The sequence below is a fragment of the Platalea leucorodia genome (genome assembly GCF_965183815.1).
Source record: "Platalea leucorodia genome assembly, chromosome: 22".
Lineage (NCBI taxonomy): Eukaryota > Metazoa > Chordata > Aves > Pelecaniformes > Threskiornithidae > Platalea > Platalea leucorodia.
The window spans coordinates 5,189,023-5,213,194 of NC_138844.1; the positions used below are offsets into that span (position 1 = coordinate 5,189,023).

The following is a 24,172-nucleotide window of genomic DNA, read 5'->3' on the forward strand; positions in this document are numbered from 1 at the left end:
CGCGGGGAAGCCGCCTCCTGCGCCCCCGGAACCGGCCCGGGGGGAGCCACGTGCTGGGCCCTGACCGGGAACCGGAGCCCCGGGGAAGGGAACCGAGCTTGGCGTCGCTGCCGCTCCCCGCCGAAACCGCCGCGAGTTTAACGCTGCACCGTGTAAAGGAGGGGGGACGGCACGGCTGCCCCGCCGCGGCCCCGCCGAGCCGGCTCGGTGCCGGTAGCCGCGGCTGAACGCTGCAGGGCGGGGAGGGGGCAGAGCCCCGGCCCGGGCTGCTGCCCTCCAGCACCGCCGCGGCGGGCCCCGGGCCCCGCAGCCGTTTAACTGTTCCCCGGCCCCGGGAGGCTGCGGCAGGGCGGCACCGGCGTCCCTGGCTCGGCCTCCCTCCGCACCCCGGTCTGGCCCGACCGAGGCGGGGACGGGGCGGTGGCGTCAGAGGGAAAAGGCAAAGGGAAGAGCCGAGGAGGAGGAAGGCAGGGCAAAGGCGTCGCTGAATAGTGAAAGGCAGGTACGGGCAGCCTCCGCGCCTCGCCGTTAGTAACGGAATCGGCTGTGCGTAGGACTAAATCCGAAGGGCAGAGGGAGAAGGGACAAGTACCGGGCGCCCAGCGAGGCCGAGGAGCAGGGATGAGCCCTGCTGCCGCGGGAGAGCCCAAGCTCGGCTCCAGCCGCGCCTTTGGCTCTGCCATTCCCGGGCGTCTTTGATTAATCATTCTTTGCTCGGAATAGATTTCGGTTTCCTGGGAAAGGGATGCGCTCCAGAAATGGGATCTGATCGAATGCAGCCGTCTTGGAGCGGGTAAATGAGGGGGAGAGGGGAAGCTTAGCTGGCCGCAGCAGGGGAAAACTCTTGAGTTACGAATAGTTGGGAATAGTTGGCATCGTCAGCGTGCCGGGCTGTCCTGCCAGTCACGTTCCTGCCCCGCGCAGCACACAGGGAGTCAGTCCTGCAGCTAAAGGCACGCCTTCCTTTCAGCTGCAAACAACTGCATTTATCAACCGGCTGCAAGAGAGGGGCATCAGGCGTGGGCACAGCAGCGCCGTCTCGGCTTCGGGTGCCCCGTGACCTTCTCGAGCCCAGGAGATGCAGAGGTGCGGCAGCGTCCAGAGGCCAGCGCCGCCACCGCCGCTTCCTCCCTGGGCTGAAGTCCCAGGCAGGCTTCTCTCCAAAGTGGAAAATGGGGAAAAGCAGTCTAACTCATCCTTGATGCCTCCAGGCCCTCCCGTCCCATACTACTACAGTTCTCCCCCCACACACACAAGCTGTTGCCCAAGGAAAAGCCTTATGCTGTAGAGCAACGCAAGCGCTGGCCCCTGAGGACCGGCCTTATTCATTGCTGAGGAAGTGGACTCGTCCCCACAGCTGTGCAAAAAAAGATTCATCATTCCCCTGAAGAAATTCAGGTTACAGGAACAGACTGGTTTTCTGGGGCTCAGGAGACCTAGATACTGTCCCTACCTTTGCCAGCGGCCTGCAGGAGAACCTTGGAAAACTTCTGTTGTCTACCTATGCCTTGAGTCGATTTTAAAATGGGGACAAATCCGTATCAGCTTCTTTCGTAAAGTGCTTTGAGATCTCTGGATGAGGAGTACTAAGTGTCACGCTGGCAGGTTTAATGCAGTTACAAGCAGGGCTAAAATAGGTCCAGATGTCAGGATTTGAATTCTGTTTGTCCTGCTGCCATCATCTTCTTGCATGTTCTTACGGTGTCTTGCCTGCATCTGTCTCAGCCACTCCAGCTGGAAAAACAAAGCCGAGACTAACCTCTGGAAGGTGGACGGGGACTGCATTCGCTGGCGACTGCAAAGCTTTGAGATCTCCAAGATAAGACAGCGAGGGAGCGCAGGATGCGGAGGCACGGGCAGCGCGACCACGGCACGCGGTGCTAGCAGGAGAGAGGGGTGCTGCTCCCTGGTAAACCTGCACCAGCGGAGGAGTCCGGATGGGCAGAGTTGTAAAGTGTTCGCATCATTGACTCGTTTAAGACCAATTACTATTTACAGCTTGACTCACGGAACAGAACGGACACGTTATTCAGCCTGAAGGAATGGAGTTCAGTTCGCGTACAGCCCTCTTTGCCGCTCTGTAGTATGCCTCTGCTAGCAGATCAAAGTCAACTCACCGAGCAGCATTTGGGTTGAAATCGGGTGAAACTCACTCTCTCGAAGCTACTCCCCAGAGGGGAGGAGGGACAAGGCAGGGACGGAGGAGCCTCAGGCAGCTGCAGCTTGCTGCTGGGGTTAGCTGAACACCGTCCTGCTCCAACATGCTTCTCTGTTCCCCTCCCAACCCCTAAGCTCTACAACACAGCCCAGAAGCGCGCGGTGCCTCAGCAAGCGCAGTTTCCCTCATCCTTACAACCCTTCCGTGTTGCTGACCAGGATGACTTTCCCTAGGGGACTGCTCCAGTAGGAAAGCCAGGGAGAGAGAGAGGGATTGAAGAATTTTGTACAAATCTGGCCTCGGTACCAATGAAAACCCAGTGTAAAATCAGGATAAGTGAGACCGCGGAGTCAGCTCCCCCCAGTAGTGCTCGGGCTGGAGCTGTAAACTCGAGTTAGATGCACTGTTTTTCTCCTCATTGCCATAAATGGCATACTCAGCATTCACATTACAGACGCTTATATCATCTCCCGCTTTCATAAACTGACTACAGAAACTGGGCAAGAAAGGCTGAAAAGTTGCTGACCTTTGGAACAACCCTAGGGACAGTCAGGGTACTGGGGGTTGTGTCGGCCAGTGAAACGGTTAGAACAAGAACGAGGTGACCAGGTTCCCCTGCCCAAGTCTATTGAGGCTGCTCGGGACCTTCAGGTTTCTCAGAAAATCCTACAGAAATTCCAAGGGACAGGAACTATCCGTGATTTTGTCTATATCCAGAGCTTGGAGTTCAGTGGAAAGCTCTAAAAAACCACCATAAATCAAGCAGAGTTTAGATGACGCCAGGTTTAAGGAGTTCACACAGGAATCCAGAACAAGATTATTTACACAAACGAGCACGTGCACTGAAAGGACAACACAGGCACCAGGTGCGGCCTTGCCTCCGTTAAAGGCTGCTTAACACTCAACATTTCTCTAACACTGGACTGCAGCAACACGGTGACTTTCTGCGCGCTGTCTCACCTTGCTGGAGCAGCCTGAAGGCTGACTTACGTGCTGCACAGAGAAGATGCGTTTTCCTAACAGTCAGGTGATGAAATCGAGTTTTGAAAAAAACTGGATGAAATCCAGCCGGCACAGATGACTTAAGTTACACAGGGCTGAGCAGAGGCACTCACCTGGTCTTCCTTCCTTAGAGGGAATGATTTCCAAGCACTTTGGTTATGTTCAGTCTTAAAACAACCTCACTTTTCTTTCCTGGTTTGAGTCCCTGTAAGAGAAAAGTTAATGAGTCCACAATATCAACCCAGTGAAAAAGATTACAGTGGAACACAGCACACTGTCCTCTTTGGCTCTGAGGCTTGGCACATGCATGTATTTTCCCCCACACGTTTTCACTTGAATAATTTTAACCTTACACCACGAATTTAGCACAGCAAATTGAGCTCTCCTGTAATAAAGTCTGGAAGAGCCCAAGTAGAGGTCAGTGAGCCAGCCGCTGCTCAGCTGGAGTTTTGATCACTTGTTGCTGCTTGGTCCTGCCTTCGCTGGGGTGGAAGGATGCTCATCTTGCCATCGTCACTGAAGGAGAAGCCGCGCGTGGTCCTCCGTCACTACCCAGCGTCCGCCCGGCCGCAGAAGAGGGCTTCGCGCAGGTTGGTATCAATCCCGCGGCTGCCGTCAGCCTTGTTCTGATCCTGGTGCCCAGATGCATTTATCCATCGCCCGTCACAGAGCACTGTCGCTCGTACAGGTATTTTGCGTGGGTTAAGGTACCTGTACCAGAGCAGGGGGGTGACGTCTCTGAAACACAGCGATATAAGCGCTGGTCACAGGGACAGTTGGTGGATAACACCGAGACCTCGCTGCATCTCATGACCCTGTACAGAAACAAGTAGGTACATGTTAGAGAAGGATTTGGGAAGTCAAGTTTAGGGTTTTGCTGTTTTTTTTTATTGTTTTTCAAAGGGTTCACGAGCTTATTTTTTTGCTGTACACCATTTAATTTCACTATAATTTAAAATATGGAGCATACTCTTAACACGAGTATGTTTGGGAAAAGAGCCTGGCATTCACTGAAGCAAATAACGTGTCTTTCCAGAGGCTGCAGTTCCACTTATGCTAGAGAAAATTTTGGTCTGAAATCTGGGTATTTTTGGAGAGTAAACCGGATTCCGAAACTTACTTTCCCCAGCTAATTCCACATCCGCCTGGCAAGCTTGTGCCTTTTTCCCGACAGATTAAATATTATTCTATCCCATGTGTAAGAGTCTTGCAAACATCAAAGCAATGACTACGTATAGGAATGTGTATTTTTGTTATTACAAAACTCGCCTTTTCCAAATTGCTTTGGAGAGTTCACACGTGCCATTATTATTATTTTTTAAGTGGAGGGGACGCTTTCTGAGCAAACCTGGCTGTGTCGGCGGCAGGACTGGATCCGCGTCAGCAACGGCAGGGCAGGAGGCCACCAGTCCTCCACCCACCGTAAGCATTCCTAAAACCAATTCCAAAAAACTCCATTTCCAGCTTATTTGAAGCTCAGCTTTTCGGTGTCACGGGGCCAAACGCAGTGCAGGTGCCTGACCATTTCGTACTGGCTCAGTATCAAACTGGCTTCGTGTCTGCTTCCAGTCGCAACCAACACCAACTAGATTTCAACTACTTTCATTATTTTTACTGCCCTGGCTAAGAAAAGCAAAGAAATGAACACATTGAGATTTCCCTAAAACTCAAATGCAATTATTTAAAGCTGATAGGGTAGAAAAAAAGGACACATCTCAAGCTGAAGATCCACCTAGCCGAGGCTGCTACATCTAACCGTGACCACTGCAAGATGATTAGGGAAACAATTTTTAAAAAAGGACAGGTGAAAACCAAACTATTCCCCAACCATGTCCCCTTCCTCCAAGCCCCCAACAATCTGCAGCATGGAGGTGTTTCAGAAATTATTTTAAAATATGAATTAACTCTTTAATCTCAAGGCTAAAAGAACATTGCACAAGTCACTCACGGATCCTCTCATCAAGATCAAGTCATTTCGGTTGCTTTGATATGTTTTTCTTCATAAACCGCTGCCTCGGCTCACAGGAGCGGGAACTTACTGCCCTGCAGTAAGGGCAGCAGCCATCCCAGGCCTGATCGCCTGAAATTCAAGCGAGCAGCTTTGGCACAGCAGTACGACAGCTCGCTAGGCAAAAGCCTGACTCGCAACCTGGCTGTATCGACCCATGTTTTATCAGACCAATGCTCCACCTTCGCAGGAATCAAGCTCCGACTTGTTTCAAGGGGGATCTTTATGGCAAGGCACCTTGGGCACAGCACGGCCGACCTGTCTGCCACAGAAACCAAAAGCGAGGCCTGCAAGAAGTAGTTTCCGTAAGTCTACCTGAAACTGCGAAGAACAAGGGCAAGGTAACGGTGACGCACGTCGTGTATTTTGGAACAACTCTGCTGCCTCCTAGGCAGGGGGGTGCTCACTAAAGAAAGCTTTTTGGGGTTTTGTGGGAGGGGGGATAGGGAGGCAAACAGAAGGCAAAAGGACAAGATTACTTGTAAATGCCAAGATTCAAGCCAGGTACTAGCACTGTATCAAAAAAGTAAGTTAAAGGAGCAATAAACCATAGAATATCTCAAGTTGGAAGGGACGCATAAGGATCGAGTCCAGCTCCCTGCTCCTCGCAGGACCACCTGAAGCTAAACCATGACTAAGAGCATCGTCCAGACGCTCCTTGAGCTCTGCCAGGCTTGGTGCCGCGACCACTTCCCCGGGGAGCCCGTTCCAGCGACCGCCCGCCCTCTCAGTGAAGAGCTGGGTGCGTGCAGTAAGTTTAATCGTTAAGAAAACCTTTCTGTTCCAGACATTGAAGGAGATTTTCACCCCGATGTTTTTGTGAGCAAGAATCATTGCAGATTTTTTTTGTCATCGCTCAATCACCAGGACTCATCCAGGCAGAACTATCTGACAGTGATAAGAGACATGGAGGCGAACTCCTGCTGCTGCTGGGAGAACTTGTATTGCTTTTATTTCCATTATAGGCCTGTACTAGGAGTAAAGGACCCCACTACTACCTGCATAGTTTAGGTCTTTATCTAAGATTTGACACAGAAACCAATGAAACTGCCCGAGAGGGAAGAAAGAATACACCAAGGTTTCTTCAAACGTGTTTCGCTTGAATAGATACAGCGGAGTCCTTGTTAAAAGCTACCTTCGGTATCATTTAGGTGTCCCTGATGTGTGCTGGGACACCGCACCCTCAACAGCCCTAGCGAATACGCTCAATTCTTACGGGCAATGTCCTCGCGAATCATCACGTGAGCCCCATTTTGTCTCTTCCCTCATCCGCAATAACGCTTGCTGTTCTTGTCCTGACCCTCTCCTGAGCATCCGTTTGCCTCCAATGGAAAAAAAAAAAAAAAAGATTTCATATTAAGTGGACAAATCCCAAACTTACTTTCATGAAGAATTAAAATCTACTTTCTTTGCATGCAGAAGCGATTAGGACTAGTCAGTCTGCTGAAACTATTCAGTTTGCTCACTGACCACAAGCTTGTTATTTTTGTCACTCTCCTTCAACTGCTTGCATGTCATTTGCATTGTTTAAAGTCAAAACAAGATCACCTCAACTTGCAGCTACAGTACTTCTCATTTCATACATCACCAGTCATGCTGGAATCGCAACTTTGCATGTTATTTTGTCAATGTGCAAGAAGCAGAAGAGAAACCAGCTTACTCTTCTGAAATTACATTGGCTCTGCAGTGCTGACAGCAGGAAAAAACCATCAGTCAAGTTACCAGATATGACTCAGGACAAAGAGAATTCCCGTTTCAGTCCCGTTTCTGACCGTGGAGCCACACTAGCCCTAGGCACACCAACCAGTGCGGTACCGTTCGAGAGCACCGCCGCTCTGCTAGCTATAAACTCGCCCATTTCTGGTGCGTATCCCTGCCCCGGCTCATCGCGCTTGGCATCAGCAGCATTTGCACAATACTATTCCCTCTTGCAGAGTCCCTCAACTTTTCAGGTTTGTTTAATAGAAATTTGCTTGTTCACAATTATTTTCCCTTTCCTTTACCTTCCAAATTCTCTCCTGGTTAATTCCTTAGTGCTTGACTCCAATCTTTATTCCGATTACACAAGATCTACTTACGATCAGTATGGTATGTGCTCATTCAGCTGCCCTAAGACCTAGCACTGACAGCAGAAGAGGAGAAGGCTGAGAACAAGGTTTTCCGTGGGGCTGTTAAAGGCACCATCGACACGCGACCTCCGCTGTTCCCTCAGAGGTTTAGGTCCTTTGAAAGCAGCAACACTCTTTCAGGCTTCAAACAGAACACAAGATCAGGACGTGAATTTCACATTGACATTTTTATTAACGCCAACTGTTTTAATTTTTTTTTTTTTTTTTTTAAACAATAGCACAAAAATGTTTCAGGGAAGCAGTCTGACAGTTAGTCTGATGACCTTCTGAAATACAGTTAAGCCACACCAAATATGAATTCCTGTTAAAGAAAAAAAAAAAATATATGGAACTCCAACCTTTGTATTAGAGGGTGTTGTGTCTGGTTAGTAGACCACGCTGTTTGTGAAGTAAATGATGGCACACAGCTTAGACTTCATCATCACGCCAGTCATCACTAATTTAAGGCTTCTGAATCAAATTACCATCAACATCACAGAAAGGAACGAAAAGCTAGTGTTGCTACAGCCATGAGGAGATTGAACAAGCTGGATCTTTTAGACAAGTAACGGTGTCTTGAATGGAAGAGACCTGCCCTAACAGCAGCCAGGAGAACCAGTCACACGGTAGTTGTCTCCTCATTTGCATGCATTTTGAGGGTGCAATTTAGTAAGAAAAAAAAAAAAAAAATCACATGAATCTTTCTCTTATTTAATGTGGCTATGAAAGATGTTTCCATACAATTCCATTATCTCTAAGAAGGACATCAGCAAGTGGAACCGAGGAGAAAAACCGAAGAGCAACAGAACATTTTTCTTTTTGCTGAGAGGTAACACAAAAGGGAGGGAACCTACTATCCTTGGATTTGGGGGGGGGTTGCAGGAACATCTCCCCAAAACCTTGCACTTAGAATGATGCACAGACTCTATGTTATACCAGCTACCTGCCTTTCCGAGTGACCTGTTCCACACAACGCTCATTCTTGCCCCAGACTCTCCACAAAATCCCACTGACCTAGAAACCACTGGTTTCCTTTTTTTGGGGAGGGCTGGGGGAGGGTGTAAAAAACAGAACATCTGTCAATAAGAGTGTCAGGAGGGGGGTGTTAAATATTTTAACCACTGACAAGGCTTGAGGAAGTTTCACAGTTTTGTTATGCTCTATTTTATTACTATCATATTTACAGATTTTTCTCTCTTTTCTTTTTTTTTTTTTGCTGAATTGCTGATAATTTTAATAGAATTTAAATCTGGAGTGTGAGCAGGAACCAGTTAACTACATTCATTGTCCAATCCCCATTGGTTTGAGAAAAAGACTCCAAATTCTTGGCATATGAATCAGCTGTTGGGTAGCTCCTCCCTCTCCCCATGAGGCGGCAGCAGGACTGCAGCAGTGGCATGCACAGATTCACACCATGGCTGGTGGGGCCTTGCGCTGCAGAAAATATTGGTGGATGTTCTCGGCGTCCCGCTTCAGCCAAGCTGCATTCAGCAGAATATTTTCACAGCACTGCTGGACAGTGCGTTCTGCCGATGGAGCTGGGTGACTCTCAAAGAAGGCCTGTACAAAAAGCAGACAACCATCCATAAGGGTATAAACAGGCATAGACAAGATTATATTTTTAAATCACCAAATTCCCTAGGTTATCTAGAAACGCTTTTGTGAAGTATGTTCCTTGTCTGGCTACATTTCATGCTGTCTGCTCCCAGCAGCACCACAGACTCTGAAAAACAAGCAGGGTGCTTGCTGAGTTTGCAAGACGTGCAGTCCCAAGTACAGAGTGGGAACAGCAAAATGCCTCCGTTCCTCTGCTAAAGGAAAGCCACAGGAGCATTTCTACAATCTAGCCCAAACGCTGCCTCCTGTCCTGTCTTGTCCTTGCTGCCAGGGACAGCAAGCGGCACTTGAAGCGATGAATTCAGTCTCATTGGGAGGCAACAAATGAGCAGCAAATCAAGTGTGTATTTCTGGATACTTGGAAGAAGACACTAACGGAAGCCTAATGCCATTTTGCAAAAGCATTTGTCTACGTATCAGATTTCTTAGCATTCTACCTAGGCCTCTTTCCAAGCTGCATAATGACCTCCAAGCACCAGCAGCACTCAAGAGTTTTGCTTAATATTCTCACATTTCTTCCTCCAGAATCAACAATATCGATCCGCTGCAAATAGCTGAAGAAACTGCACCAGAGGCAGCTGTGACTTTGCACTTTACAGTTGGTTAAAGGGTAGAATAAGCTGGCGTAGCCGGGAGTCATCCCCCATCGTCGCACAAGCAGGCTTTTCCCAGTATCTGGCAGATCACCTCCCACTAATGTACGCTACAAGGTGACATCGAGACTCAGACAAGTCAAGTACTCCAGCTAAAAGCTAAGTGTGCCGTCTCAGGAAGTGCTCTTGGAAAGTAGTTATGATTTAGTTATGGATGATTGTTCTGGTAAATGTTTTGGAAAGTGTTCCTTAAGAAAAAAAATTAACTATAGTGCAAGATTTCTCTGCAAAATCACTTATGCTACTAAATCTTTTCTAAGAAGAGATCACTAAATGATAAAAAAAGATAGATAGAGCTCATGGCTCAGCATATCTTTGAAATAAGAATTCCTCCTGAGTGTTTTCCTTAACAGGAAAGTGATAATTAAGGGCCATATTTTTAAGTTTCTTCTTCCAAGAAGGAGACCCTGTAAAAGTGCGGGCAAAGAGTAAATAGCAAAACCTACGCATATTTTTAAAAACGCTACCAAGACCAGCGCCTACACTCCCAAGTCAGAGGGGATGCTTGAGTCCAGTAATGAAATCACCTTGAGCCACCAACTTCAAGACAGACTCTCTGCAAACACATTAATCTGCCTTGTGTCGAAGCCTCGCTCCTAGCGCACAGCACAACCAACCACATAAAACTTGGACCTACGGTATGAAATTTAGCCAATTTCTGCCACGTTAATTCCCCCAGGAGTCCCTGGGTGCTAACGCAGTCAGCCCCAAATGTGCCATGTTGGTCTGGGGAGGAACAAAGTGCTGGTGTAAGCCTCAGCTTACTAGGGAAGTTGTAACAACTACGAGTTTTGCTGAACTATCTTTAAAGGTTGTCTTTTGGGGTGTCTCAAAACCACTGTCACAAACCGTGCTGGATTTTTTACAAAAAGTTTCAATGAGTGAAGCTAATGAAATAGAAATCACTGAAGTTGGACATGACTTTGTGAAAATGCTAATTTAAGACATTTGAATAAAATAACTCAACCTAAAGCAGTGCAATTCAGGGACTTGGCAGCAGTCAAAATAGTCAGAGGCAGAGCCACAGCTGAAAACCAAAAACCACCTAGAAACTCATGGCTCTTCCATCAGGTGCCTACAGTCTAGAGCACGCAATGTTTGTCACAGATGAAGTTAATCACTGCTTTAATTAAATTTTCTTACCTTAACTTCTGCAGCCATTTTATCATTTGCAAATCCATCCACTGTTAGCTGAAGGAAAAAAAAAAATATTAACCGAGGGTAAGCATTTAGCATTTCAGATATAACAGTTTAGTTTTAGTCACGTATGTGCACAGGACTTTTCTCACAGCTGCGCGTACCTTTATTAGTCTGGATATTAAGAATCCACCTTGGTATCGATTATAAAGTTCCTCCCAGTTGTCCCTTACAAATTTCCAAGCAGCTTTCCTCCCCTGCTTGCTGCCTCCAGCTACTCCACCAATAACAGATACCGTGTCCTGGGGACGTACCTCTTCCTGCAGATGGAAAGGTAGACAAGCATTCAAGACTGTTTCAACAAATACAGCATGTTGGCTTTATGCATTTCTACGCTGAATCTGTCTGTTTTCTCCCCCCCAAAACTTTAACATACAACTCAAAAGATTTAATCGTTAAGACTATTCCGCCTATTCTAGCGCGCTATATGCGCACAGGGCTCTATCACCAAGTGCTCTGAACGCACTTCTCGTTCTCATGAGGTAGGGAAGCAGCAGCTTTTCCAATAACTTACCGAAAGTGCAAAGGTGAGAACTTTTTGAATCAGTTCTGGTTGAGAGATGGCTCCAAGAACTCGTTCAATTCGGTTCTTCTCCTCCTGCATGTCCGCTTGCTTGTGAAGCTTCAAAGCCAAAAGTGAATAATATTAGCGCGGGGTATTAAATGCTGACTTCTTACCTAGCGCTACTGAACTTGCTGTATACGCTAGAGCTACTAGATTAGTCTTCAAGCCTAATATGTGACAAATTGAACTTGTTCGTGAATCATCCTTCAGCTATCCACATTACGGACCTCATTACACATACATCAGCACAAAGTACCATTAGTAATAAACTGATCTTCACCACTGTTTATAGAAGGTCAAGTAGGACCGTGCCTCCAAGCAATGAAAAATAATCCTAAAATGAGAGATGCAGCAATCCACTAGGTGGCAATTTCACACTACACACGGCCCAAGGAACACCATAATGAAGCCTTAGTGCTCACGTCATCCGTAAAACATCGGATTGAGCCTGTGTGCAGATAAACCACATCTTAGAGGAACTTGTAGGGTGGAATATTTAGCTTTTCATTGCATAAGCTGTTAGTGTTAACAACAGAGTGTGCACTCACCTTCAGCATAGTGTCTAAAGTAGTACTATCTCCATGCTTCAAAATAGTTACATATACCTAAGATAGAGCATAAACAAGGAAGGTCCTTCAAAAACCACACTTTTAGAAATGCAACAATCAATTTCTACATATTTGGGTTAGATTTCAGACAAGCAAACAGATCTGGAAGATACCAGCACTGATCCCTTCTATGTTTTAAGGCTGAATTGTAAAGATGCATCAACTCCTCTATCTCTTCCTCAATTTCAGCATAATTTTGGCAATTTCAACCACAGCAAAACACCAGAACAAGAAATCTTTGTACGACGCAACACCTAGCTAGTAAGCGGTTCACATACGCTCAATCCGTATCCACTGCAGTTAAGACTTTGTGCTCTGCAGGGCCAAGCTGACACCTCCAGAGCTCTTCCACGGTCCCTGCAGTTTGCCACGGTGCTTTTAAACCTGGAGGATGTAGGCTGGTCACGGATGGATGTAAATGAGTAGAAGTCAGCTCGGGTTCAGCCCTGCACTTCAACAGTCTTCAAAACCCAAAAAGCAACACAATCTAGAGACCAGAGTTGTGCCATGGCAGTCAACAGGGGTACAGCTGAGCTTATGAGTTATGACTAAGTATTGGCCAGGACAGGTGAGGCTTACTTGAATCAAGAAACACGGGGATGTTTGTACCACGCTCCCCAGTATCATTTTCTTCATAACTGGACTTATCCAAGCTCCCACCACCTCTGCCAAAACCAATTGTTCTCAAACCTTGATACTGGTTTCCTCTATCCTCCCTGTTCTTGGAAATACAAAAGTTCAGTGCACACAGTGCTAAGTGAGTGGGGACAACCTTTTTGGAACCAAAATTTACAATAACCTACAGGACTCCTCAGATCAGCTGACAGCACATGTTTTCCTTCCACATGGTCCTTAAATCGGCGTCGGGCTTCTTCTAATGTTGCCTTGTGCCCAGCTTTTCCTAGTTTGCCCAAGACCAGACCTCTCAGAAGGGCATCTAGATGACCTAATGAGCGAGTAGGAAGAAAAAAAATTATTATTTGGAGACACAATTCAGCAATTAAGCATTCTTCCACCTAGAGTGATCACGGCAGAGCTGTATAACAATCCTTCCACATGCTTGAGGGTGTCTAAAGAAACTAGACCTTTTCTCACTATCCTTGGCACCAACTGGAGAACGCATTGATTTTTTTACAGCAAGAGGGTCAGGGAAAGATGATTCTGGCCCGAATACAACAGGCTAGGCCTGTAACCTGAGCTAAGTCAGTAACATTAACCATTTGCGTCTACAACAGGACTGACTAGGACAAGTAAACATGCACGTACATGGCTTTCCATCCTTGCAGTCTAATAAGTTTCATGCACTCCAACAGATGCAAAGCTGGAGCAGGGAATTTTTAACAGTCAGTGACCAGGTAGGGAAAAGTTTTACCATTTTAACTTGTGCCTGATAACAAAGTGTTTATTTGGGGTTTTGTGTTTGTCTGTCTGTTTTTAAGTATAAAAATACCCCTGAATGCCTACTTCAGACTCTTCTTCCTCCCTTCTCTCCCCTTTCCCAAAATCTTGATGGCTTATTTTACACACGAGTTTTCCAAAACCAGTACTGGATTTCACAGCATAAGTTTCCTACCCTCTCCAGGTTTGGGGTCCCATCCCAGTCTCTCCCCTATTGGTGAAAAGACATCTTTCACGAACACCTGGATTTCCTCATAGAAGTCTGTGTGGGACAAGAGAGTTGAGAGGATCCCCAGGTTACAGCTGAGGTCGCTCCACACAGTATAATTGGGCTCATTCACAAAAGCTTCCATGACTTTTAGAACCTCTACAGTGCTAATGATTCCAGCTCGGGCCTGGGAGAGGAAAAGACAGAGATTAATCTTACTTCCAAACAGAATTAAGATGTTTAATAGCTCATCACGTTATTGTTACAGTTGTCCCTGTTCAGTTTGCACAGCCTGCACATACACGCTCTATTTTCTCTGTTGTGGGATTCTGCCAAGGTGAGTTACCACTAGTCAAAGCACCTGAGCTGTCTGCTCAAGGCACAATACTTTTTATACACAGGTAAGCACTTTACAAGGAGACATAATAATATATGTTATATATAATTATATAACAACTATATAATTATAAAGCACATTTTGCAAACAAGAAACAGACATGGAGATTAAGTGACTTAAAACTGCAGCAACACTGGCAAGAAAAAGCAAACCCCCAGAGTTATTCTCAGCCAGATATTACACCCACCAAAATCTTATTTTAACTAAAAACTGTAAAGATTTAGAGATTTAAATTTTGCTCTTCATTAAATTGAGAGTATAAAACTGCAGAAGTCGTTTTTGCTTCCTGCTTCCCGTCAATTAGTACAAGAAGTACTGCCTTTCCACCACTGCCAGGAAAACTTTATGTGAACTGCTTCATAGCACCATGAAAACACTTCTATGCTTCGTGCCGTTGATAATACCTACAGTAGGTATCTCCGACCAGGTGGCTCGGATTTTTGTTAATCTGGAACTAGATCAGAATTTATGGCACCAGAAAAGAGGTGAAGATCAATTTTTATTACCTAAGCTAAATTCACCTATGATAAAAACATGATTAAAACCGAAAACAAAATAGGAGTCTAACACAAGGTTCCCACGTGTATTATTTGATCAATTTTTTTTGTCCCATTAGTTTTGCAACATCTGGGAAATGACTCAGGCTACAGTTTCAAATGCCTTCAACTAAACCATGACAAGAGTTACAAGCTCTGAAGCTAGAGAGGCAGGGTATCAAACCCATATTTTTAAAAAGCTTCCATATACTTGCTGACTAGCAGGAATAAGAAAGCGCAATCTGAAATACAGAGTACAGTAACTAATTGGTCAGAGCTAGCAACACCTGTTTTGGGGGTAATCTCTTGCTTTCAAACAGTAAGAATCCTCAACAGCCACATCCTCCAGTGGAGGACAGTTTTAACAAGCCCAACTGAATACAGGACATGGTGCTGATAGCATTTGATAAAGTCATTGAGGGGGTCATTAAAATATCCTTATTTTGATGAGTTAAAAGAAGGCAAGTCCTCAAAACACTTAATTTTTTACAAAAACCTATAGTATAATACACCCCTACAGAGAAAGTGTGACAGGAGTTATAGACAGAGTGGTTCCATAGGGTTTGTCTTATAACACAAATTAGAACTTGTCAAGCTAATTAATAGCTAGATGCGTGCAGTAATCCCAAAGGCACTTTGCCTCCAGAAACCGAGGCTGACTCTTCAGACAGGGATTTCTGCAGTTACTGTAGCTCTCACTAGTACACAGAATAGCAAAGGGTTGCTTACCAGAGAGAAAAGATCATTCTGCAGGCCAAGCCTGTCCACAGGGGGTAGGGAGAGGTCTTTGATGGCTGGTATTAAACTCTCCAGCATGTCAGGGCTATACTGAGTACGGTAAAACCCTACTGTTCCAAGGTTTAACTGAAATGTACCAAAAGAGTAAAACGTTAAAAGGAAGAAATAAGGAAATGCTTTTTTATTTTTGAACCACCAGAAATTTCTCAAAGCATCACAGCTCAGAGAAGTCAGTCACTATCATTTAAATAAAAAGGAAAAACAAATCACAAGGGAGAAAGACTTAAGATTTCAAAGAAGAAATGCTCACGAAGAGGAACAGAAGAAGAGAGATGACAAAGAAACACAGGCTAGAGCTAAAACTAGGAGCAAGGAGAAAAGAGAAACTTCTCTTCTAGGGGTAGCTCCTAACTGCAGTAAGGGTAGTAATGCACTGAGAAGATACAATGCAGGAGACTGCAGGTGCTAGAATCCTAACTTTTGTAGCCTCTCTCCCACAACCTGCTCCATTCAATTTTGATAGAGAGAACCATTTTCTTAAGAAAGGAGAGCAACCACCTCTGCCCAGTGTAAAAGCAAGTCATGGTCAGTAAGCCTGATGAACTACACTGGCTACATGCTGCTACCTACTAGCGTTTTAGTGTAGACGGTCAAATATTGTGGTGGGTTGAACAACAGTACCTGGCATAAACCAAAACGACTGCTGAGCTCATCAGGAAGTCGCCCCCTTTGCTGCTGCTGCGATTTTGGTCAGTCCTCAGGACTATGGCACTAACTAAAAACCTGACAGACTGACAGCCTTCGCAGCCAGCAGTCCCCCAAATTCACCTTGGAGGGAGCCGGATCGTTGCCTTCTCAGGCAGAAATATCAAACTTTACCCTCATTTAGACAGGGCATTTTCAGAGCTGTTCATTCATTCCATGCCCTTCTCTACTACCAGGGAGGACCCAGACAGATAACGGCGATTCAAGAGAATACGCAGGCCTGACAGCTGGAATGCCCGTGTTAGTTAAATAGGAAGATTTAATTAAAGTTAAAAAAAGAGACTAACCCTTAACGTTATTTCACGGAGTCAACTCTCAGAGTACAGCTCCGGCTTAGAAACAACTACTCTTCAACCTCAGCAGTTCATACAGCGATAGTCCCAGCCAGTTGCTGTCTTGCAATTTCTAAATTCACAGTTCGGCTGGTGTCTGCAGGAGACCCCAACAGTGAATTTTTTCACTTGCAGATTTGTAATTGTCTGGCAATAGCCAGTAGAAAACCTTCACACTAACGGAAGATAAACAGGACTATTTTGCTCAGGATGGACTTTAACTAAACTGCCGTTGCCATGGGATACCAAAAAAGGCCACCATATTTCAACTCAAAAGCCGCCTCTAATTGCACACTGTTTTTCTGGGCTCGGACTCCTAAATGGTTCAAGTTTACATTGTCTAGGCTACTCTTGGAAGGCAAAGGCCTACACTAAGCAAGCATTATAGAGAGGAGCCAATATTCAGCAGCAGCACAGAGAGGCCCCTCCATAAGAGAGAAAAGATTGCAAGGGGGGAAGAAAAAAAAAGAAAAAGGGAGAAGAGGGAAATGAAATGCAAGGGAGCGTTACAGTGACAATCAAACTTATTCCCAGTAATATGTTCTCCTTTGTGACAACTCACCTTCACCCACTGGTCTGGTTTGATGTCTTTCAAAACCAAGGTGAGCTCTGGTTTGTCCATCAATATTTGCATTTTGGCACAGGTGGGGTCATCACTTGTACAAATACTTATGGGGACCATCCACATGGGGAAATCCTCCCCTAAAAGAAGAAACAATAAAAAGGAAGGCTTAAGGAAAAAACAGTATACACACAACACTGAGAAACCCTGCCTGATGTTCAAACAAGTTTCGGCAGCAGTTTAAGCAAGGCTACTTAAATTTAAATCTAGAAAGGCCCAAATCTGAAGGAAAACAGCAGTTTTAGAGTTAAAAACCAAGAACGTCTAAATCACCTTTCAAGCCAAACATTTTCATTTCCATAAGCATGGAAGACGGGTGGAATCTGTGTCTTAAGATAGAGCTGGCTCCCATATGAGGCATTTTTATGTCAGCACTACTATAAAACCAGCAGCTTACAGAGCTCCTCAGATGGTAGCATGGGCCGTAAACTGGACATCGGAAGAGAAGCATCTCGGAACGAAAACCCAACCAAAGACTGCAGATGAATGCCGTTCTCCATGCAAGGAGGACATGGAAACCACATGCGTGAGAGCATTCAAGCTTAGATTTTCTACAGTTCTCACAAATACTTAAACACCTGAATCCAAGCAGAGCACCTGCCTGCTCTGCAGTGCAGCTGCTTCATCTCTCAAAATTGCTGCCATTGCATGAAAAGCAATGAATACTCCACCCCTGCTCTTAGCACTCATCTTACCAGTATATGGTCCACTGGCACAGAATTTCTTCTGGACTAACTTCAACACTTTGTCATCTTCTTGCTGAAGGAAGAAAAAAAAAAAAAAAGAGAGAGAGAAAGGAATTATCAGAACATCTAATCTCAACTTCTGTATATCACAATACATTCATGTGCCCTCTGTTAAATGGAGGAACTTGTATTCTCCTCCAAAATAAGCAGCTACCTCAAGAATCATTGCAATGCATTAATCACTGTTACTGTTAAAACATACATGCCCTATTTCTCTTGTGAATTTGTTGTCTGACTTCAGCTTCCAGCCAGTAATCCTCACTCACCCTGCAGTCTTGTAGAATAAGCATAATTAAACTGGAGTGAGAAGCGAAATGTGTGGCAAGGGAGCGAAGTCAGATATTCCCTCCCCCCAACACACATTTCACACACAAAGAGCAAACGGGCACGTCAGCAACCTCCAAGCACATGATCTAGAGCGCTTGTGGACTAACTCCGTATCGCTTTGCACTAGGTTCCTCAACTGAGCTGCACTTCCCCTCCCTTCAGAAACAGAACTGTCACTAAACAAAGCAACCCACTGTACTGCCTCCTGGTCAAAGAGATTTTTTTAAATAACTGGATACTACTACATTTGATCCTAAAACACAGTTAAAGGCAGAACTTTTGATCTGAACTGCTGAAAAACGCACAGTTGTATTTACCTGTTCAGCTTCCACATAAATGAGTGGAAATCCCATTTGTTTGGTCCATGTGTTCATCACAGCAGCAATAGGTTTACCACTAGCTTTTTCCAGGCTTTCCCAGAGGTCCTCTGCAGAAGAAAAGTCTGACTAAGGACTCCCAGAGTCTTGACACGTCAGACGCTATTAAGGATGCCATATGGGCACTGGAGGGTGGGAGGCTGTATTATTACTCCAGTTTGCCCTTCGTGTTTTGGGTTGTGTTTTTATCGGATTGTAACATGACAGGCAAGAAAAAGGAAATAGTTTAAACCACTCATGGGGAAGAGAAGGAAGAAGAAAGCCTCTTTACTACTAAAAAAATGCAATCAATACACATTGTGATAAAGTATAATAAAAATGAGCATTAAATATTCAAAACGGTAAACAGAAGAATCTTTTCCTTAAGTTTTTCTTCTATTATGCCGAAAGAGCTGACCGAACATGGACTGGTTTTGGCTGATAGAGCATGATGTTCCACATTTACGCCTGATACACAAAAAAGATTTAAGTAAAGAAAGCGCTGTGAGATACTAGACAAGACTTTGAACTGTTTAATCACACGTGCAATCAATACTGCAAAAGGAAGCTTGCAAAAGGCTTACATGGCAAATCAACACACTCTATTTCTAAATTAGATTACTACGCAGATGTGGTTATCAACGGTAAATGCAGCCCTTTCAGATTACCTCAGCCGCATATTCCTGAGACAGAGAACCCCTAGAGGATCCTGAATTCTGGCTGTGCAGGGGACACATTGTATGAAACTGGAAACAAGCCAGTTATTTCCTTGCATTTCAGTTCTCTCAGGTGGAAAAAATAGCTGTTTAAGAATCCATCACTTCAGCACTAGAAATTTTGTCTCCAGAAATCACTTTTCTTAAGCATATAATAACCACCGGTTACCTGTAGCAGCATTCTTCTGCTGGAACTTCGTTAAATATAAATTCATTCCTTTCCGAAAGTCCTGGGAACATACAATTGAATATGTAATGGCACCAGAACGAAGGTCCTTTCTATCCTCCCTCCGCGCTGCATTTATATTCAAGAATCGGCCAAGGAACCTTAGGATCAGTATGTACATCTGTAACTCCTTCCATATTTTCCCACTATCCTATTTCTCCTTGGTAAGTTCAAATAGAGCCCAAATACAAGTTGGAGAAAAGTTTTCAAAATACAGAATACAGAGATTTAAATATTTTTATGAAACGGTACTTTTGACTGTAAAAAGAATTGACACTCTACACTTGGCTTTTTAACAACAAACTTTTTACCTCATCACCAATGTAGTCATGTAGCATTCGGATTACAGATGCTCCCTTGCTGTAAGAAATAGCATCAAATATTTCATCTACTTCAGATGGATGGCCAACGCTAACCTGTGGTGAACAGGATAATTAACAGTGAGAACAAGTTTAACTGCCATCAGATTTTGATTTTGCTTGTTTTAGCGTTTAAGGAGCTGACTTTTCTCACTGAAGAAAGCGCACGTATATCCATCACTAAATTGTCTTAGTGGAATCTCTGCACCCAGTCAATTAAACCTATTCACATATATCCTGGGTTAGGATTGGTTTCTAGGTTAAACATACTTTAACTGAGGTTTTGGTATTTAATCAAATAGACTGGGCGATTTTGCTTCAATCCTTTGGTTCAACACTTACCCAGAAGTGGAAAAAAAAAACCAAAACACCCCAAAACAGTGTAAGTCGTTTAATTCTGGGACAGTGAACAATGCACACTCAGGAAATGCACTCAATGAGTAAGTCACTCTAAAATGACCTGTTGTACAAAGCAAGGTCATCTCCCAACATCTATTACATCAACCATTTCCTAAGCTATCTGAAAACTTGTCCATGGTGATCTCCAGGAATTACAAGGGAGTCTTCTTTTTAGCACAGCTCCCAGTTTTGCTGTAATTGAGCTTGCTGCTGCCGCCTTCTCTTCATCACTGAACCACTGCCTTGTTTCCAAAGCAGCAAGCCCAGCTAGATCCTACTTATTTCAAGACTGTCTGCATCCCGCTCACCATTTTGGGAGTACAAGGCAGAAACACCTGAGGTGGCCTCAGACGGAAACCAGTACAAGCCCAGCAAAGTTTGGTAGCTTGGGCTATGCTGCCCTTTGGTTTATGTCGTTGAGCACTGGAGTAAGTCAGTAGCTACTTCACTGTGCTGAAGGGCCAGAAAACAACCCACTTTGATCAGAAACCAAAACAAAACACAAGTAATGATGAGTTTTGGTCACAACTTTGCCATTTCAAGTCAGTAGAGCAGAAAAACTCCAGAAGAAGCCATCTTCAGACCCTCAAACCTCACTTCTGAAATAGTCATTCAAGCAGAGGAAAATCCACAAAGTGTAAATGCAACCTTAGATTTTCCTTTGCATCGTGAATGACTGCAAAGTTCCCTTTTTTCTTGATAGGAAAAAAAGCTTACCCACAGCTGACAGAAAAAAAGGCAGACAATAGCAAAGACAGAACTTACTTCAATAGGATGACTGTTGTCTAAAGCATCAAGCTCTTGAGCTCGTGTGTAATCAGCAGAAACAAACTGAGTCCAGATATCGTACTCTGGGAAACAGTGATCTACACATAGGTACTCAATCCAGGAGGCAAATCCTTCATTCAGCCAGAGATGGGTCCACCATTCCTGGGAAGATGAGAAAGCAGAATAAAGAACAAAATTCCAACAGCTTCATTTAATCAACAAGAAGTTTGCAGCAAAGACAAGCTGTTAATGGCCTAGTTTAGTACAAATCAGAGAAACAGGTAACAATTGTAAGCACAAATTCCTCTCTATAAAGAAGTCATCGGCCCAGGAAGAGTAATCAGCACCCTATAGCCGTCTTCCCCGGTCTTAAAGTTTAGAAACTCTGCACGGAGAGCTGCATCAGGTAACAAATTCAATTCCCCAAGACTAGACTAGAGGTCAGAGCAGAGCCGCTGAGGGAACAGCCATGAATGTTACCTAGATCAGGGAGAAGAGTCAGTGACATGCAAGGCCATGGTTCAGTAAAGCAGCAGAGTTGTGGGCAACACAATGACAGTATCTATTCCAAACTGAAGAGCAGCAGCTGCAGAAGACTGATTTTATTTGGTTTTGAGTTTGTTTTTTTGCTGAAGATGTTTACATAAAGGAGAAAACCTGGAATCTGAAAAAGCATTCCAGACTATGGAAACCTGAACTCTAGTAAACAGTTAGAAGTTGTTTCTCGCCAGCCAAAGGTGGGCTTTGTTTTTTTAAGAGAAGAATGTTACATTGACATTTTAAAATTCTTCCTTTCATTTCTAATATTTAACTGAAGCCGGCAAGATAAGGAAACAAGCTATGGATACCGAGGAAGAAAACACCCTTTTCCATAACTGCACTTACCAACCACTCTTTAACGTAAATGGGGTGACTAACGTGATGAGCGCGGCTATGATGAGATTGGTCCTCAAGTAAAAGAACCTGAACGGGATGTAGAATCAGTCCAGTAAGCTGCTCTACAAAGAACTACTGCTACTATGAATGAAACATTTACCCCAGGGAGGGTGGAATTTCACTAAGGAAAGCTGTTACTGAAACTCTACACAGATAAGCCCCGCTTTATTTTTAGAGTGGAGACTGTCCAATTTTCTTTTACATTTCTGATCGCATCTGTTTCCAATACACACAGATTAGTACCAGAGGATTCATGGAACAGCAGAACAGATTCTTGGGCAATTAGGCTGGACTTCTAAATCTTTTCACCTCCCTGTTTTTCGCTCTTATCCCACTGGCAACCTAATACCTCACGAATCTTTTTCTTCCCCTGGAAGTACTCTGATTTCCTTTATCTTTGCTACAGATGAACTGGCATTTTGTGCTGGCCAATAAGATCTGGTACCGGCAAACTAAAGCAGTGATGCTGCTGAGGCTTTCTGCTGTGCTGTATGCACCTCAGATTAGAGAGGAGAAAAAGCTGACTTTCTGAAAATTGAGAAGTAACATTGGAATGTCTTTTCATATTTCACAGTTGCATCACAGAACATAAAATAATAACCAAAGAGAAAAAATTCTTCAAGAAAATTTTTGGAAGACCTAGAACTTCAAAAGGAAAATAAAAAGCTAATTCAGCATAAATTTTAGAAATTCTTTTAAATGATACTTTCTCAAGCCTACTGCCACAGCTCTCAATAATCAGGACCACAAATGGTTCGTGGGTCACTAATGGTCGCCACAGCACTTGCTGGCATCCTACACTGTTGTCTAGTCACACGATGCTGGCTTTCCTTGCTTCCAGCTGCTCAACTGTACTAAAACCTAAAAATATATTACTTTAATATTACTTTTCCACTTAGATATTGTGTTGCTTTCCTACCTGTGCTACCACAAACAGAAATGGATGCAGTTGACTAGATTTTAAGAGGCACAGAACTGTGGAAAAATTTGAGAACCTCTGCTTAGTGTTATAATTAATATTTACACTGGGGTTTTTCCTCCATTCACTCACACTTCATTTAGGCAGCCTAAAAGCCAGAACAATGCAGATCTGGGGCTCCAGAAGCCACACTCTTTTTGCCAAACACACTGGTTTCTTACAATACAAGAAACTTCCTAACCTGCAAAATATTTGGATCGAAGCATCTGTTTGCAGGGTTTTGGGAAAAGGAACGGCAGAGCTAAGTAACAGAGGAAGCTGAAGCCATTTGTTAACAGCAGAAGCTCTGACAAATACAGGTTTCAGTTTTTAGCACTAAATGGAATTTATTTACAGATTTCAGTCTTGCTGCTTCAGCTATGCAGTTATTCTCACCAAAATGACTTAAACATCAAACCATTCAGACAGCTGGCTCCCCATATATTCAAAGTAATTCATATGAGTTACTACTGAGCAACTTTTCAGCTACTGGCCTAGAACAATTTGCAACGCTGAGCTGGTACTGATACGACTGCTTGGGATGAAAGCCTGAGAAGTGAATCATGCCTACCTGAAAGGAAAATAGCGGATTATCGCTTCTAAGTAAGCTGACTGGCCAAAATAATTTCCATGGAACACCTGCTCAGCTCTAACTAGGACTATATTCCAACAACTGAACATTACTTCACATAGAAAAGATCTAGGAATACTTCCAAAGAACATGCTAGTAAAGAAGAAAGTGGTAATATAGCACTATTTAAATATTTCATTTTTTTATTTTAAAGATAGCATGCCTGCTATTAAGGGGCACTTGAACACACACACGATACGAAGCACACGTCAAAGAAAACTAGAAGAACTTGTAACTGTTAGATACCATGGTCACAAGGTTTCCAAACCACTGATGAGCGAGTTCATGTCCTACAACCAGAGCAACCCACTGGCGAGATGAAGAACAGGAATTTTTGGGGTCAATGAGCAATGCAGTCTCCCTGTATTTAAGAGAGAAAGACAACTGAACAGTGGTACATGCCTAGGGAAAAAACACAATCAAAAGTAGGTTAAATTACCTAAGCAAGCTAAAAAGTGATCAGTACAATTGAAAAAAACCAAAAGCTGTTTCAGTTTAAACATTAAATTATTTTGGCAAGTTCCACAGCTGTTGGAATGCTTTGGAGCAATAATTCCTTATGGCATGCAAGAAGACAAGTGCAAAAACCCAGACAGGAACAAGAAAGTTTATCCTTCATTTATAAAATAGCTCACCTACATAATCTAGGAACCTTAACTGTAACTCCCTTCGCACTGCATGAGGTATGCACAGCAAGTCTTCTCTGCCTCCCTCATCCCCAAAGGAATTCCAGCTCTTCCAAGCGCACAACCAGCCGCGTTACACTCACCACCGCAGATGCACAAGATTCTCCACGCAGGGCACACGTGCACACACGCATACACACGCAAGTGCTCCC

The 24,172-nt window shown here is 44.3% G+C and overlaps 1 protein-coding gene across 3 annotated transcripts in view; it reads right to left on the bottom strand.

Annotated features, from left to right (window-relative positions):
* Positions 1-7,445: 7,445 nt before the first annotated feature.
* NPEPPS (aminopeptidase puromycin sensitive) overlaps positions 7,446-24,172 on the bottom strand; it is a 39,503-nt gene continuing 22,776 nt past the window's right edge. For all 3 annotated transcript variants that reach the window (XM_082331874.1, XM_082331875.1, XM_082331876.1), the window contains exons 9-23: positions 23,581-23,695; positions 20,807-20,971; positions 19,595-19,699; positions 19,227-19,287; positions 18,303-18,412; positions 17,608-17,671; positions 16,853-16,992; positions 15,185-15,319; positions 13,490-13,709; positions 12,720-12,862; positions 11,857-11,913; positions 11,258-11,365; positions 10,848-11,003; positions 10,690-10,737; positions 7,446-8,836 (exon numbers count right to left, since the gene is read on the bottom strand). In XM_082331874.1, coding sequence (XP_082188000.1) covers positions 8,684-8,836; positions 10,690-10,737; positions 10,848-11,003; positions 11,258-11,365; positions 11,857-11,913; positions 12,720-12,862; positions 13,490-13,709; positions 15,185-15,319; positions 16,853-16,992; positions 17,608-17,671; positions 18,303-18,412; positions 19,227-19,287; positions 19,595-19,699; positions 20,807-20,971; positions 23,581-23,695 — 1,780 coding nt within the window. In that variant the 3' untranslated portion in view covers positions 7,446-8,683. The remainder of the gene's footprint in view (positions 8,837-10,689; positions 10,738-10,847; positions 11,004-11,257; positions 11,366-11,856; positions 11,914-12,719; positions 12,863-13,489; positions 13,710-15,184; positions 15,320-16,852; positions 16,993-17,607; positions 17,672-18,302; positions 18,413-19,226; positions 19,288-19,594; positions 19,700-20,806; positions 20,972-23,580; positions 23,696-24,172) is intronic.